Source organism: Cryptomeria japonica, chromosome 11 (assembly GCF_030272615.1).
Source record: "Cryptomeria japonica chromosome 11, Sugi_1.0, whole genome shotgun sequence".
Classification (NCBI taxonomy): domain Eukaryota; kingdom Viridiplantae; phylum Streptophyta; class Pinopsida; order Cupressales; family Cupressaceae; genus Cryptomeria; species Cryptomeria japonica.
The window spans coordinates 11,785,227-11,803,912 of record NC_081415.1 but is presented as its reverse complement, the minus strand read 5'-3'; the positions used below and the strand labels follow the sequence as shown (position 1 = coordinate 11,803,912).

At 36.7% G+C, this 18,686-nt stretch overlaps 1 protein-coding gene across 2 annotated transcripts in view; it reads right to left on the bottom strand.

Annotated features, from left to right (window-relative positions):
- LOC131049504 (uncharacterized) overlaps positions 1-17,914 on the bottom strand; it is a 123,051-nt gene extending 105,137 nt beyond the window's left edge. The window contains exons 1-2 of one of the 2 annotated variants that reach the window (XM_057983572.2): positions 17,772-17,914; positions 16,080-16,222 (exon numbers count right to left, since the gene is read on the bottom strand). In XM_057983572.2, the coding sequence (XP_057839555.2) occupies positions 16,080-16,126 (47 nt within the window). In that variant the 5' untranslated portion in view covers positions 16,127-16,222; positions 17,772-17,914. The remainder of the gene's footprint in view (positions 1-16,079; positions 16,223-17,771) is intronic. The other variant, XM_057983573.2, reaches the window with a different exon arrangement.
- Between the last annotated feature and the right edge of the window lie 772 nt (positions 17,915-18,686).

Genomic DNA, 18,686 nt, shown 5'->3' with positions numbered 1-18,686 from the left:
ATCAGAATTATTAGACATCAACATAATTCCTCATATACATTTATAGCATACATAGTTCATAACTTGTTCTTTAATTGAAATTGAAATAACTCTACATGGTATCAGAGCCAGGTTATCGAACCTAAGGCTATTCAATTTTGATAAAATTCAAGGACTAAGTTACAAACTACATCACATTTCCATAATGGCCAACGCTATCAGATTCGAAGATAGACTCGGAGGTAGCGAAGATTTTTCAGCTTGGAAGTTTAGAATCAAAATGATTTTAAGTGAAAACAAAGTTGATTCATATGTCCAAACTGAAAGTGCACAACCAGAAGATGAAACCGAGAAATCCACATGGATGGAGGGAAATGATAAGGCTATTAAAATAATAGTGGATGGGGTAAGAAATAATATAATGCCCATCATTAAAAAGCAGGAGACGGCTTATAAAATGTTCAAGGCACTTGAAAAGACATTTGAGATATCAAATGCAAGTCGTACTCTAGCACTAAAACGAGAAATAAATCATATCACCATGAACAAAGGGGAGACAATCAACGCCTACTTCATGCGGATATCAGTTCTAAAAGATGAACTTGCAACTTTGGACTACGAGATCCAAGGCAAAGAACTAACACTCATTGCTTTAGATGGGTTGCCTAGTGGATGGAGCACATTCGTCCAAGGCATCAGTGCAAGGTCCAAATATCCTAAGTTTGAAAGACTAAGAGATGACTGTCTACAAGAAGAATCCCGATTGAACAAAGTAGGAATAAAACAGAAGAATATAGATGAAGACTTGCAAGTCCTAAATACAAACATCAATAAAAGATACAAAAAGAAGCAATTCAAGAAAAGAAAAGCCAAACAAGGCAAGAACACTTCTAAGAAAGACCTATCACATGTTCAATGTTATAGGTGTGACAAATTCGGACACTATGTTGCAAACTGTCCGGAGAAAGGGAAGCAAGCCACATTTGCAAAAGTGAAGAAATCTAGAAAAGAAAATGACTCCGAGAACTATGTCCTCTACTCAGCACTTACAAGCCATACTTCAAACAAATCTAACTCATGGGTGATCGACAGTGGTTCATCCAGACACATCACCGGCATTAGAGAAATACTAGACTCCATGATAGAGAAAGATGATGAGGAAGTAACCATCGGAGACGATTCTTCACATCCAGTCAGAGGAATTGGAACCTACACCATCAAACTGAAGTCAGGCATGTCACTACGACTTGAAGAAGTACTATATGTTCCAGGCATCAAAAGAAATCTAATCTGCATATCAGCACTAGAAGATCAAGGATACAGAGTGACCTTCATGGAAAACAAGGTGTTGGCTTGGCCAAAGAGATCCTCCATCAAAGACGCTAAGGTCATTGGTCGAAGACAAGGCTATTTGTATGAGCTATGTATAGAGCCCAATCTAGCATTGATCCATGAAGCAACTAATGCAAATGAAGTATGGCACAGGAGATTAGGTCATCTGAATTATAGAGCTTTGTCAACCATGGGAAACCTTGTCACAGGTCTACCTAAGTTGAAGCAATATCATTCAGAGGCTTGCAAAGGGTGTGCCTTAGGTAAAAATACCAAAAATGCATTTCAGAATAGTACTAGGAAAACTAGCAAAGTTTTGGAGTTAATTCATTCTGATGTATGTGGACCTATGTCCGTACCCTCGCTAGGGGGATTTTTGTACTATGTAATTTTTGTTGATGACTACTCTAGGAAGACGTGGATCTACTTTCTGAAATGTAAAGAATCAGAAGAGATCCTAAGTAGGTTCAAAGAGTTTAAAACATTAACAGAAAATCTCTCTGAAAACAAAATTAAAACCTTAAGAACTGACAATGGGGGGGAATACACATCAGAACTATTTAAAGACTTTTGTAAAAATTCTGGGATTAAGAGGGAGTTATCAATACCTTATAATCCACAACAAAATGGAGTAGCTGAAAGGAAAAATAGGACCATAGTAGAAGCTGCCAAAGCCATGATACTAGATCAAAATCTAAACTTGAACCTTTGGGCAGAAGCAACCAACACTGCTGTGTACATACAAAATAGATGTCCTCATTCACACCTTGAAGATAAAACTCCTGAGGAAGTCTTTACCAAAACAAAACCAGATATCAGCCATCTTAGAATATTTGGGTGTCCGGTCTATATTCATGTACCTAAAGAGAAAAGACTAAAACTAGAACCCTCTGGAAAAAGGGGAATACTTGTAGGATACAGTGAAACTTCTAAAGCCTACAGAATCTATGTACAAGGACAGAGAAATATTGAACTCAGTAGGGATGTAATCTTCGAAGAAGATTTAGCCTTCAAAAGGGCTCAAAATACAATAGAACCTGAAATTCATAATCCTACTTCTAACCTAGAAGAAGAACCTACTCCTGAGCTTCAGAGGGAGTATCTTGAGGAAACTATAAGTGAAACACAAAACCCACCTATAGATAATCACAAGAAAAGACCACTATGGGCCACCAAAACTATAGCAGAAGCTCAGAAGTTCACTGCTCCTTCAGGAACCTTCAGGGAAAGCAAGAGGCCTAATAAATTCATCAACTATGTTGCACTTATGAATGATCTCTCTAAAGCTGAACCTAACAATGTTTCAGATGCACTCAAACATCAAGTATGGATAGATGCCATGACTGAAGAATATCAGTCCATTATGAAGAATGATGTTTGGGAGATTGTTCCTAGGCCAACCAAGAAGTCTGTCGTGTCTTCTAAATGGTTGTTTAAAATCAAGCATGTTGCAGATGACAGTATTGAAAAACACAAGGCCAGATTTGTAGCTAGAGGGTTCTCACAGAAGGAAGGAATAGATTACGAAGAAACATTTGCACCTGTTGCCAGGTACACATCAGTAAGAGCTGTCCTAGCCATTGCAGCAGCAAGGGGGTGGAAGGTACATCAGATGGATGTTAAGACAGCATTCCTAAATGGCGAGATCATGGAAGAAGTCTACTTAGAGCAACCTGAAGGGTTTGAAATTCATGATGCAAAGTCTCATGTGTGTAGACTCAAGAAAGCTCTTTATGGGCTCAAACAGGCTCCCAGAGTTTGGTATGAAAGAATTGACACCTGCCTCTCAAAGCTGGGTCTCTCTAAGAATGATGCAGATCCTAATCTCTACCTCAAAAGAAATAAAGGTGATATGTTAATATTAATTTTATATGTTGATGACTTATTAATTACAGGAGATAATCACCTAATAGATCAATGCAAGAAAGATCTATCCACAGAATTTGATATGAAAGACTTGGGGCTTCTTCATTACTTCCTAGGATTGGAAGTATGGCAGAATTCTGATAATATTGTACTGAACCAAGGGAAGTACACCTTGGACATATTGACAAGATTTAGAATGCTAAACTGCAGACCCATGACCTCTCCTATGGAAACCAACTTCCATAAACTTAAAGAAGTAGCAGCAGAATCAAGACCTACTGACCCCACTCAATACAGGCAAATGATTGGGTCCCTGATGTATCTAGTAAATACAAGGCCAGATATCTGCTATGCTGTTAATACCTTAAGTCAGTTCATGTGTGAACCTAAGGAGATACACCTGGTTGCAGTAAAGCATATAATGAGATATCTACAAGGTACCCTAAAGCTTGGTCTTAAATATGAAAAGGTTGACATAGATCTACATGGATTTATAGATTCAGATTGGGCCAGCAGTGTGACTGACAGAAAGAGCACTTCAGGGTGTTGCTTCAGTTTAGGGTCAGCCATGATATCCTGGATCAGCAGAAAACAATCTTCAGTAGCTCAGAGTTCCACAAAGGCTGAATATATTGCAGCTTCAATGGCTGCCCGAGAAGCAGTATGGCTAAGGAAATTGCTCGTGGGATTATTTGGAGAACCTATGAAACCTATAGTCATTCAGTGTGATAATCAAAGCTATATAAAACTTTCTGTAAATCCAGTATTTCATGACAGGTCCAAACATATTGAGATTCCATATCACTATGTAAGAGATATGGTTGACAGGAATGTGATAAAGTTAGAATATGTGTGTACAGGAGATCAAACTGCAGATATTCTGACCAAACCACTTTCCAGAGTGAAGGTTGATCACTTCAGAAAGGGTTTAGGTATGATAGAAAGGTAATCTGCTTTGTAATCTATACTTACATATATTTAAGATGTTTAATGTGTAAACTTCTTTGTCATGTCTGGACTATCTCTTGGCTTCTTGCCACCTGTGTTCATATCTAAGAGGTGACGATCTTTCAGATACTGAACACTTGTATGTAGACATCATAAGGTGACGATCTTATGATAGTCAAACCAGTAATCATGTTGGATCACTGGTAAGTCATGGATGTGCCATGACCATGTTGTGATACAACATTTGCACAAATGTTATTGCATTATCACAATTTGGATATAATGAGAAATTAAGCACTTCTCATATGGTTATCCTTGTATTGCGTGTTAGGCAATACTGATATCACATGTAGGTGATATCTCAACCATCGATCATGATTGGATCTCTGGTAAGTCATGGATTTGCCATGACTATGTTGTGATAAACATTTACAAATGTTATTGCACTTATCACAACTTGGATATGATGAGAAACTAACCTTTCTCATAGACTTATCCTTAAGTATTGCATGTTAGGCAATACTAATATCACGTGTTAGATGATATCTTGATGAATCTTACAAATCACATGTTTTGGTGATTTCTCACATGATCAGGTGATGATTCTCTTACTTTTATCACATGTTAAAATAATACTTTATGTCACATACTCAGGTGATGTTCTTCTATTTTGTATCATATGTCTTGAGGGTACTTCTCATGTATAAATGATTTCTGTTGATTGACATTATCTTAGTTATGAAAAGGAAATGTGATGCAGGTTGCCTTATCTATCTTCCAAAGCTAAGAGGGAGTGTTAATGCATGGTAGCTTATGCAAGATAAGATATTTCTAACCTTCCTTGTTCTCTTATTTACATGCTTCATGTCTAAACTTATATTGCATATGATTATCGGATTTTACAAACATTGCTTAGCATTATGCTATCGGGCTAACAACCTGATAGCATATTAATGCTATAAGTTATCGGGTTATTAGCCGATACATGCTATCGGGTGCATAACTATTGGCACCGATCCACATCTGTTATCGGGCTTAATCATCGGGCATATTTGTTATCAGGCTTAATACATACACCGCTTCATTTGGAATTAACAGTGGTTAACAACTGCATCGGTTGGATTACATACATCGTGCATTTTGAATCATCGGTGTTTACATGAACTGATTCATTATCTTGATCAATCATTATATTATATTACAATATGCTATCGAGGTTTTGAACCGATAAACAGCCTTGTGTTAATGGTATAATTACAAAGGCACCGATCAATGGGTGCATTGATCGGTCATGCCTAAAAGGCATGACCGGTCAATACACCAATTGACCGGTTGCCTAAATGATATATATACCAATTGAATTCATTTGGAGGAGACATAGAAAAACATAAAATGATTTCTCTCTTTCAGACCTGCAGATAAAATCAGAATTATTAGACATCAACATAATTCCTCATATACATTTATAGCATACATAGTTCATAACTTGTTCTTTAATTGAAATTGAAATAACTCTACACTCCTGAACTGAATGCTAACCAGTGTAGGCTTGCTGGACAAACCCAAGGCAACAATAAAGAGTGACTAGAGAGATACAATGGCAAGATGCGACTCCCAGATATTAGAGATAAGATTTTGGGAGTATAATCAATAAGAGTGTAATATTAACAATTATCTAGTGAATCATGCATATTCTTGACTAATAACCAAAGAATGCAATGTTAGCTTCTCGTCCAAGCAAGAAAGCACAATAGAGATTATATCATCATCATCAATATAGTGAAAGAGCTTTAGGAGGAATATATAAATAGGGCATTATAGGACTAAGTTGGGCAATTAATTTATCACATGTTTATTGGTGGATGGGTCTAGATTCAAGGTTTACGGAAACTAGCCATTTGGGGCCTTCTTAAGGCTCAAAGTACCTTCAGAAATGATGCTACAAATGTTTAGAGAAAGTTGTGGAGCACGTGTTATACATTGTGAACTTTACAAAACATTTTCAGCAACCTAGTGGAAATGTTGCCAAAAAATGGGGGACAAGGGATACGATATTGCTGATATGCCACAATAGGGTCACTCGATGACTTAATAAATGCATAAATTTTTATAAGAGCAATCAGGAGCCATACTATACATGTAAGTGGGGATGCTACAACTAAGTTCATCGGGGTAGATTTCAATATTTTAATTTGGGTTTTTAGTAGTAATTAACCTATTATTGGTTAATGATATCCTATACAATATATTGGAACCATTAACTTGAGAAAACAAACACTTGGCTATATAAGTGTTTCAATTTTAATAGAGAGTCATGCCAAAATTGATAGAAGTTCGGGTTCTATGTGCTAAATTGACTTAGTTGGATGCATTTGATGGTACCATGACAATCTCAAAGTCTTGGTTTCAGCATCTCCCTTCACTAATGCCACTTCTCCTCTAATGGAGTTGCAAATAAGGAGCTACTAGGAAGACAGATATTTTTGAAGTGACTTTCTCTCACCTTCCTTTTTTGAGCCCCTAGACTTTTTTGCCCTCTTAATGCTCCAATCAATGAGAATTTTCCACTTTATATGTTTTGTTGCATGATAAACACTCTATTGGTGTCCAGTTCACCTAATCTAGCCCACTTGAGTTGTAAGCAATCCCCAAGATCAACTTTCTCAAGATAGTATCCTTTTTTACCTACACAGCTTGACCTAGGTCCTAGGAGTTTAGGTGATAGTATCCTTTTTTATGTGCATAGCTTGAGTTAGGTCCTAGTAGTTTAGGAGCTTCACCCGACTAGGATTTGGTTGACTATGGCTTCCAAATTATTGTTGGGGAGCTTGATCTTATTGTCCATAACGTTCAAGACAAAAGCAATGAATTTGTCACTCCCCATCTTCTCTTTCCTAGGAGAGGAGGAGTTTTGAGCTTCACCACCCATGAAATAGGTTGAATCGCTGATTTTTTTGCAAACCCAAGAGTCCAGCAAGATGGGGATTTGAGAAACAAAGGTGTGTTGGAGGCAAAGATATGTTGGGTGGACATACTGTTGGCAATAGTGACTGTGTTGTCATTGATGTCTACACTGTATCCCAGTTGGATATGGTTCTTTCCAGGATGATTGCTGCTATCCCGGTTGGACTTGGTTTTGGCTGATTCTGATCCGGTATGATCAGATCCTTGGATTCGGTTTTGGATGGTTATTCAGGATAGTTACATGCTTGTCATATTCAATTGGTTCACGATTTATCGCTTATGTTTTGGTTTACTGGTTGATATTCTTGGTACCGGATAGCTTTACCGGTTGGCGATATTTGATGATTTGGTTAAGTGATTTTGTTCCGTCTAACTGTATTGGTTCCTAGCGTGCTGAAGGTGCTTCTTGATCGTTTCCTAATTGTTTGGTGGCTTCGCATTGGCTGGCGTGATGATTTGGTGGTCCTATTTGGACCTGGTTGATTATTCTGTGTTATTTCACTGAGGGTTTCTACCGGTTGGTGAAACGTGTTGGAGATTGGTCTTGACGTGATTTCCAGCGGATATAATTGTTTGGGAATTTGAATTAGGTCCATACTATGTAATGTAAATCATAATATTGGTCCAGTGGTATCGTGTGATGTAATTTTTGTAATTATAGGTTTATGGGTTTAGGGTTTAGCCGACCTTATTATCAAGGTTGATGATCTGTATTTATAGGTGACATATTCATGTAATTTGGTATGGTATAGTTATGTCTGCATTATCAGAGAAAGGTTTATGTGCGAACAAGGTTAGATCATTCAGCGAAAATTGTGAAGGATTTGGTGTTGCAGGGCAGACATCAATGCTTAACTGAAACTGTATCAAGCATTAGGAGATGCTACTTTCACAGTTCATTTTCTCCGGATTGTAGTCCGATGTTTATGTAAGTCAGTGAGACTTTTTTTTGTGATGAGCGGTAAGCTCTAAGCGGTTGGCCTAATTGCAAGTGCAATCCCCATTGTAATTATTTCACATACTACTGCAGAAGTATTATCTGACTATGGATAGGGTTTCTCACCATGGTTTTTCCCTTTACCGGGTTTTCCAGGCCAAAAATATTGGTGTTGTGTGTATTGTGCTTTCATGTTTTATCTTTCACTGTGTTGTTCTTATCTTGCTCCGGTAAAAGGTTTATAATTTGCTTTAACTATTAAACTTGTGGAAAATTGATTCACCCCCCCCCTCTCAGTTTTCCTCCGGTATCAGAACATTCTAATAATTGGTATCAAAGCAAGGTCCTCTCTGCAGAAGCTTAACTGCTTGAGGAGATCCGATGGGATCAAATTCTACATTTAATCCCTACCGGAAGGAGAGTCCCAGATTTGATGGTACAAATTACAAATTATGGAAGGAACGAATGAATATTCATCTGAGATGTCTTGGAGCTTAAGTTTGGGAGATAATAGAAAAAGGGTATACACCTCATGATCCTAATTCTGGAACATCGGCACCTCCTGATGAGCAGAAAAGAGCTCATAATGATGTCAAAGCGAAAGAAGCATTGTTAAGTGCTCTATCTGATGAGAAGCTATTGAATGTCATAGAATTGGAGAATTCAAAGCAGATCTGGTTGAAACTTGAAACTCTTTATGAGGGTGACCAAGTAGTTAAGATTGCAAAACTTGAAGGTTTTTGGGTGAGATATGAAACTTTGAAGATGGAAGAAGATGAGAAGATAAGTTATTTCATGGATAGAGTGAATGAGATTGTCATGGGAATCAAATGCTGCAGTGGAAATGTCATTGGGGATAAGGTTGTGTCAAAGATTCTAAGAGTTCTACCTCCGGCTTACAAAATGAAGGCTATTGGAATTAATGAACTCCGGACAATGTCAAGTACCCCTGTTACCAGAGATACATTACTTGGGAAATTGACTGCTTTTGAACTTGAGGAACTTGGAAATCAAAGTGCTACTAAAATTGAAACAGCATTTAAAGCATCTGCTTTCGGTAAGCAGAAGATAGACTGGAAGGAGTTATATGCTAAAGATTTGGAAGACATTGAAAGAGAAGATAGAGAACTTGAAGAGTTGGAAGCCCTAATTGCTAGAAGAATCCCTAAAGGACCGACTGGAAGTATGAAGAAAAAGTTCCTTTTAAATGTTTTTTCATGCAATAAGATTGGTCATTTTGCTTTTAGATGCCCTGAAAGTGCTGCTAGGAATCAAGAAAGATTTATGAGGAGTTATAAGCCTAATCCAGAATATCAAAGCAGACCTAGATTTAGAAGGAATAAGGATAAATCATGTTACTATGTTGGTGATGATGATTTTGGTATTACTGATGATGATGATGATGATGATGAGCCTGTAAGTGGATCCAGTAATGGAAGCTCCGGTAAAGATTGGATCTTTATTGCTATTAAGGATGATTCTCCGGAACCTGTCATTGATACAACTCATACTGAGGAGAAGGCTCTAGCTGCTAAAATTGAAGAGAAGGATGAATGGGTTATAGACAGTGGTTGCTCACATCACATGACTGGTGACGAGGAAATTCTTGACTCTGCAAGAATTTGATGGTGGACTAGTCAGATTTGGAGACAACAAGGCATGCAAGATCAAAGGCAAAGGAAAAATATCCTTGGATGGTAAGACTAATACTGACAATGTTTATTATGTTGAAGGTTTGAAGCATAATCTTTTGAGTGTAGGTCAAATGGTGGATAGAGAATTTCATTTACAATTCAAAGATGGAAAGTGCAAGATTATCAATAGATCTGGATTGGAAATTGCCTCCGGAACTCAAACCAAAGTAAATATCTTTCGTTTGAACTCCGATGAGAAGGCTTGCTTGATTGCTCAGATTGATAAAAGTTGGCTATGGCATAAGAGGATGTGTCACGTGAATTTTGATTGCATAATGAAGATCAGTTCAACACAGGCTGTCAGAGATTTGCCCAAGATTAATAAGCCTCATAATCCGGTATGTAGAGAATGTCAAATGGGTAGGCAGGTTAGAACTTCTTTCAAAAGCATACATGATAGATCTACTGAAATTCTTGATCTTATTCATACTGATCTATGTGGACCGGCAAGGACTAAAAGTTTTCAAGGTGATAGATACTTTATGTTGCTTATTGATGATTATTCTAGAATGATGTGGGTTGCATTTTTGAAAGAAAAATCAAAAGCTCTTGAGAAATTCAAAATTTTCAAAGTTATGGTTGAGACAGAAACAGAATTGAAGATAAAATGGTTAAGGTCAGATCAAGGTGGTGAATTTACATCCGGTGAGTTTAAAAACTTTTGTGAGAAGCATGGAATCAAAAGACAATTTTCTGCACCTAAATCCCACAGCAGAATGGAATAGTGGAAAAGAAGAACAGAACTATCTTAGATGCTGCAAGGTCAATGATGATGGAAGCCAAATTGCCTGATATCTATTGGAGAGAAGCTGTCAATACTGCGGTATACACTTTCAACAAAGTACACATTAAAAGGTGATACCGGTAAGACTCCTTATGAATTATGGTTTGGTCATACTCCTACTGTCAAATATTTCAAAAATTTTGGAAGTAAATGCTATATTAGAAGAGATGATGCATTAGGGAAATTTGATCCTAGAAGTGATTAAGGAATATTTTTGGGTTATTCTACTCAGAGTAAAGCATATAGATGTTATAACAAAAGATTGAATAGGATAATGGAAAGCATAAATGTCAAGGTGGATGAGCAAGGTAACAATCAGATCAGATCATATGACTATGGACCGGAAGATGAATTTGTCAGATCAGAACCGGTAGTGCAAGAATCAGTTCAGAGCATTGATCCAGTTGCTCCGGTAACATCAGAAAATTCCACAGTAACTGTTGATGAGCAGAAAGAGTCAGAAAGTCAAGATAATCCAAAGCCTCCCAAGTATGTAAAGCTGAATCATTATGAAGATCAAATCATTGGAGATAAGAGGAAAGGTGTGATGACAAGAAGAAGGATAGCTCTTGAAGAGGTATGTTTAATTTCTCAAATTGAACCGGAATATTTTATTGAAGCAAGTAAAGATGAGAATTGGATGAAAGCTATGGAAGAGGAATTGAATTAGATAGAAAAGAATAAAACATAGGAATTGGTTCCTAGGCCTAAAGATAAAAATGTTATTGGAACTAAATGGATTTTCAGGAATAAATTGAATGAGGAAGGCCAGGTTGTAAGAAACAAGGCTAGATTGGTTTGCAAAGGTTATTCACAAGAAGGAGTTGATTATGATGAGACTTATGTTCCGGTTGCAAAAATTGAAGCAATAAGACTATTTCTTGCCTATGTTGCACACAAGAACTACAAGGTATATCAGATGGATGTTAAATGTGCATTTCTGAAAATGGAGATCTTAAGGACGAAGTCTATATTGAGCAGCCTGATGGATTTTCTTTATCAGAGGACAAGGACATGGTATGCAGATTGAAGAAAGCTTTATATGGACTGAAACAAGCCCTTAGAGCATGGTATGCTAGGTTAGATAAATATCTTTCAAAGCTCGGTTTTAGCAAAAGTAATGCTGATAGTAACTTATATTATAAGATTCAGCATCATGACATACTAATCATTGAAGTCTTTGTTGATGATATCACTTTTGGTGGAGAAGAAAATTTATGCATAAAATTTGCTGATGATATGAAGAATGAATTTGAAATGTCTATGATTGGAGAGATGAAATTTTTCTTAGGTTTGCAGCTTACTCAAACTGATAAAGGTATTTTCATTTGTCAAACTAAGTATGTGAAGGAATTGTTAAAGAAATTTGGTCTTGAAAATTCAAAACCTATTGGTACTCCTATGATAACCAGTTGCAAATTGACTAAGGAAGATGAATCTCCTAGAGTGAATCCAAGTAGATACAAATCAATGATTGATGGATTGTTGTACTTAACTCAGACCAGACCTGATATAATGAATGTTGTCTGCATTGCTTTTGCTTCTAGATTTCAATCTGATCCGAGAGGAAGTCATGATATTGCTGTTAGAAAGAATATTCAGATATTTAGCAGGAACAACAGAGTATGGGTTATGGTATCCAAAGGATGATGATTTCAAATTATGTGCCTATACAGACTCTGATTGCTCAGGAGATGTGGATGACAGGAAGAGCACCATAGGTGGTGCATTCTTTCTTGGGAAGAAATTGGTCTCATGGCTTAGCAAGAAACAATCATGCACTTCATTATCTACTGCTGAAGCTAAATATGTAGTTGCTGCAACTAATTGTACTCAGATTTTATGGATGAAGCAGATATTGAAGGATATAAGGGTAAGTTATGATGAGCCCATTGTTATTCACTATGATAATACTGCTGCTATTGATATGTCAAAGAATCCGGTATTTCATTCCAATTCAAAACACATTTCTATAAGGTATAATTTCTTGAAGGAAAAGGTTGAAGCAAAGGAAGTCAGATTGGTTTATGTGCCTACTAAGCAACAGATTGCAGATATTTTAACAAAACCATTGCCTAAAGATACCTTTGAATATCTCAGAAATCAATTGGAGGTCACCACCCCTCCGACAGAGACTTTGAGATGCAAGGATGCATCAATCCGATGAGCTTATCAGACATATATTCTGATCCGGGTTGATGGGATGATGTTGCTGCTCAAGGGGAGTAGTCAGTTGTCTGGTTCAGTATTTTGGTTAGGCATCAGCCCTTTGTCATTGATGTCAAAGGGGGAGATAGTATTCATGTGAAAAACTGATAATCTTAGGGAGAGAGATATTTTGTTGGTTTTGATTATTTGGGGAGATTGTTGGCATTCCTTAGCACTTGGATGTTTTTCACATTCAGTATTGCCATCAATGCCAAAGGGGGAGATTGTTGGCAATAGTGACTATGTATTGTCATTGATGTCAACACTGTATCCCAGTTGGATATGGTTCTTTCCCAGATGATTGCTGCTATCCCGGTTGGTTCCTGGTCCTGGTTGGACTTGGTTTTGGCTGATTCTGATCCAGTATGATCAGATTCTTGGATTCAGTTTTGGATGGTTATTCAGGATAGTTACATGCTTTTCATACTCAGTTGGTTCACGATTTGGTGCTCCGGAAGCTATTGCTTATGTTTTGGTTTACCGGTTGATATTCTTGGTACCGGTTAGCTTTACCGATTAGCAATATTTGATGATTTGGTTAAGTGATTTTGGTCTGGCTTACTGTATTGGTTCCTAACGTGCTCAAGGTGCTTCTTAATCGTGTCCTAATTGTTTGGTGGCTTCGCATTGGCTGGCACGATGATTTGGTGGTCCTATTTGGATCCGGTTGATTATTTTGTGTTATTTCACTAAGGATTTCTACCGGTTGGTGAAACGTGTTGGAGATTGGTCTTAACATGATTTCCGACGGATATAATTGTTTGGAAATTTGAATTAGGTCCATGCTATGGTAATGTAAATCATAATATTGGTCCGGTGGTATCGTGTGATGTATTTTTTGTAATTATAGGTTTATGGGTTTAGGGTTTAGCCGACCTTGTTATCAAGGTTGATGATCTGTATTTATAGGTGACTTATTCATGTAATTTGGTATGGTATGGTTATGTCTGCATTATCAGAGAAAGGTTTATGTGCGGACAAGGTTAGATCATTCAGCGAAGGTTGTGAAGGATTTGGTGTTGCAGGGCAGACATCAATGCTTAACCGGAACTGTATCAAGCATTAGGAGATGCTACTTTCACAGTTTATTTTCTCCGGATTGTAATCCGATGTTTATGTAAGTCAGTGAGACTTCTTTTTGTGATGAGCAGTGAGCTCTAGGCAGTTTGTCTGATTGCAAGTGCAATCCCCATTGTAATTATTTCACATACTGTTGCAAAAGTATTATCTGACTGTGGGTAGGGTTTTCCACCGTGGTTTTTCCCTTTACCGTGTTTTCCACGTCAAAAATATTCATGTTGTGTGTACTGTGCTTTCATGTTTTATCTTTCATTGTGCTGTTCTTATCTTGCTCCGATAAAAGGTTTATAATTTTCTTTAACTGTTAAACTTGTGGAAAACTGATTCAACCGCCCCCATGTTTTATGTAAGTCAGTGAAACTTCTTTTTGTGATGAGCAGTGAGCTCTAGGCAGTTCGTCTGATTGCAAGTGCAATCCCCATTGTAATTATTTCACATAGTGCTGCAGAAATATTATCTGATTGTGGGTAGGGTTTCCCACCGTGGTTTTTCCCTTTACCGTGTTTTCCATGTCAAAAATATTCGCGTTGTGTGTACTGTGCTTTCATGTTTTATCTTTCACTGTGCTGTTCTTATCTTGCTCCGGTAAAAGGTTTATAATTTGCTTTAACTGTTAAACTTGTGGAAAACTGATTCGTAAATGCTCAGTCGTTGGAATCTTTTGTATTTGAGAATGACTGTTCTGTCTGTCTAATTATATTGTACTGTATCTTTGAAAGCCCAAACTCCTTTTATAGTTTAAGTGATTGTAAATTTGTTTTTTAACATACTGGTTCTGCAATAAAACATTGAATTTGTGTTGACCACTTCCATTATGCTTAGAACTTGTGTGATTGTGAACAATTATCATTGTACTCCCTCCTACATATTTCACAATAATCCTGATAAGCCTAACTCAAAGCATTAGATTAGATACCAGAAATACACATGAATAGTTTGGGTTTCCCTCATTACTCAATAGAGATCACAGAAGACCACTTGCTAGTGCATTTTTCTCGCTTGTGACTTGTCATTTGATGATTCTATTTTGTTGGTGTGGGATCTTGACATGATGTTATGTTATTTAATATTTTAGGTTGTAAAAGCTTATCATGTTGGAGACTGAAGTTACTGTTTGATGTGACTGAGTCAGCAAGAGTCACTCACTATAAAGTAACTCGTTATGAAACTTCCCCAATTGTCAATATTAAATTATTTAGGGACATGCATTGAGTTCTGAAAGTGGATGAGGTCTTGGGTGCAACCCTCTGTAACCTGGAAGACCACATTGTTGAGTGCATAATTCCATCAACATCACTAGTTAAAAAGAGGTCACCAATATTGCTTAGGAACTACTGGAGATTGGAGATGATATTGGAGTTAATAATTTGCTGGTGTAAGGAAATCTGTAGGGCATGACTATTTCATTGGGAAGTGATTAAGTCCAATCCTAAATGTGACGAAACCAACAACTGGATATACCATCTTCACAGATAGAACACTCAAAATTGAACATAAACAAGCATTAGATCTCACCCATTACCATCAACTCAGTTGGATATTGCATATATTGATTAAAATAGGATCAAGATTATTGCTCGACAGATTATTGGCTTTCTTAAGTCAGTGAAGTATGTTGGATGCCTACAGATTAATGGAGCTATAATTGGAAGGTATTACAGCATCTTGCTGCCTTAACTACAGAGCAAGGCCGCGTGCCCTTGGTTAGGTTGTAGCTAGCAAGCAATTCATCTTGTCTAGAGTTTTCCTAATAAGGCTTATATTTAACTTGAACTGCAAGGAGCCCATGCTTTAGTCAAAGAAAACATGCATTGATGTATCCAAGTAACAGCAGAGGAGGAATGTGCTATCTCCTTCACATTGTTGGAGGTAAGAAGGATCCTTGGTCTGTTTGTAGCCAACAGGGAGATCTATTGCTGTAGCGAAAGTGCATTGTGGATTTTTAAATACTAACTCGATCTGAGTATACTAAGTTGTCAAAGTGCTCTGCAATTTGGGCCCCCACTTCCCTTGGCCTATCAATGCCCTGGATTGGGTGCGGCTTTCTCACAATAAACCTGCCAATGTTTAAGCGATCTAATGCACTTATTTTTAATGGTAGATAAATCCTGTTTGAAATATCATGAATTGTGGTTCCCTTAATGTTGCTTTCTGGTTTCGTCAATGTTTTCATCTTGACAATATTAAAGGCGTCCCTGACTCACAAGTATGCAGAGTAAAGAAAGGAACTATAAAAAGAAGGGTGCAACTGCAAACTCAAAGCAATCATATCATCTAAGCTACATACCCACAATCAAGACTGAAGCCAATGCATGCAGCCTTAAATTTTTCCATCTTTGCAGGAAGTAGAAGGTAGCTAAAAGTGCCCCAGCATAAATTCAACAATGTTGAATCTGAATTCGCACTTGACAGGTAAAGAGAATCAGCAACCTGAAACCATCACCATCAAAGACATAGAACCTCCCAATTAGTTAGACAATTTAAACACAAAATCAAATCTTTGTCACTCTTTGACAAACACCTCAACTTAATTATCAACTCTATTCTCCTCACCTTGAAGTGAAAATAAAAATATCTTATAGCTTTCTATATGATTGAAATGACATTACCCTAGAGCTTCTAATTGCATGTGTGTGAAAGACGTATGGAAAATAAATTGTATGTGTGTGAAAGGATTTTGTCCACAGCCATTTAGATTATTTAATAAAATCTGTTTAAATTTTATCAAGACTCTGCCACTAGCAAGAAAAGTACCTTTTTGGCCACTAATTTTTTTTTATTATCTATTGTAATCCTGGAACCTTCTTGGAATCTGATATCATCTTTCCTCGATTTCTTGTTGACTTTCAAGTTGGATTTTTATTTTTTGTGGCTCAACTCAAAGTCACCAACTTTCGGCAAAGTCACCCTGCCTCCTGATTGAGAATGAATTGTACGGATTTCTTGTTAGCCGATCCTAACTTGACCTATGGGGTTTATAACATAACAAATGGCAAATCCTCATTAGAGTGGGTATCTATTGTGCTTTCTGTATTAAGACAGAATTTTGTCCAAGGGGTTGTGATGTGATAGCGTAAGAGTGTAACCCAGGTTCAAATCTCCTCAGTGCAATAAGGTGACACATAGATCCAGTGGACACGGCAAAGTTGTGGTATAAAAATCAAAGGGTATATTTCATCTCAGCCCATTTCACAAGCGTTTAGAACTATGATCCAACAGTTTAGGTAGGTGATTACTGAAAATGTTATTCCACAATGATGCACAATGAATATAGCAAATTCAAAGTTATATACCAAAAAAAAAGAGGGGCAGATTTTTTTCTTAATGATGCATCTCTTAGTAGAGTTAAAACTTTGGTCTTATTTAAATGAGGTTGAGCCAGTGAAGCTAGCGACCCTCCTTTCTTCCAACAAGGTACGTACTCTGCCTAATCAGTTTTCTCTCTCCTATCAAGAAAGGGCTGCACAGATAACTCTACTTCCTTTTACCTTAAATGAGAACGTCTGCTATGAGGACTAACATTGGGTTCCTGTTGTGACTATGTCGGTAAAACTTGCTGATAAATTCATAAAGGCACGCAAATTCCCACATGGATACATTTCCTAGCACAAGTCTAGCAGACTGAAACTAATGACTAGGGCAAAACCCACAAAATTCCCCTACAATGAAATTTTCTAGATGAGTTGAGTAAACAGTAAACACGGAGGAGGAAACCAATGCCAAATGCTAGAGCCAATTTAGGAAAAGTTCATGTAAATTGCTTGTAAGTTTGATATTTATGTGAAAATTGGGAGACCCACAAAAGAGCAGACCTTCCACTTGAGGATTTTAAATTGACTAAGCTAGTACAGAGAAATGTAACACAGATGAAAGACTTATTCACTTCATATTTGGGGATTCTGCATTAAAATTTTCGTTACTTGTAAGAAAAACATTTTTTTTTAAATTGATTTTAAAGCTTGCTCCAGAAGAGTATTACCAGTGAGCGTTCATGCTATCGTGAAAATTCTGCCGTTGTGGGCTTCACCAAAAACGATCTGTAAATGTTTGATCATATCCACAAAGAAAAGATGTCGAAGATAAATAAAATATCAATTGACCAATAAGATAAAGGCACAAATATCTAAATTGTTTATCTCACGTGCATCAGCAATCGTATCAGAAATTATTATTACTTCAATTTTTGTTTAAATTTTTTAAGTTGAGCTAATTTTATTTTAACAACCGTTTAAATTTTAAAGTAATTCTTTTTAGGAGCTCTTGGTTATATGATTTTTAATTTTTGTGTTTAGTTTAAGTAATTGTCAAATTGTTTTAAAGAATTAAATAAATATGTTAAAAACAATATGTGGTTTTTTTAAAGCAGAAATATGGATATTTATATTATAATTGTATAAAGTCTTAAAAAATATATTATAATAAAAAAATGAATGGAAAAAGTTATCTATTATAGTTTAAATAAGGTAAGGTCTTAAACAATGTATTAAAAAGGAAAAATACAAATTTTTTAAGCAACAAATGTTATTGATCTAGTGGTAAGAGGGTCATGGTCATCTAATTTCCATACATCCATTTAAATAGGATCCCAACCTATAAGAGTATCATCATTAGACTATTCATCCTGCATTTCATCAAGAGGCTAATCAACAATTTTAAGAGGAGAGATAGCCACAACAAGATGAGGAAACTTGTTGATATCCAATCATGGACATGCGACACAATTTTCATTAAGCAATGTCTACATAATTTTATCCTCCCCATTTATTCATGTAAATTCAAATCCCTAATTGGTAGTAGTTCCACCATTATAGAAGAAGATTCAAAAGAATCCCTTGATCACTTTTCTCCACCAAAAGGGAGATAAACAACTATTCAAATAGATATATGACAAATA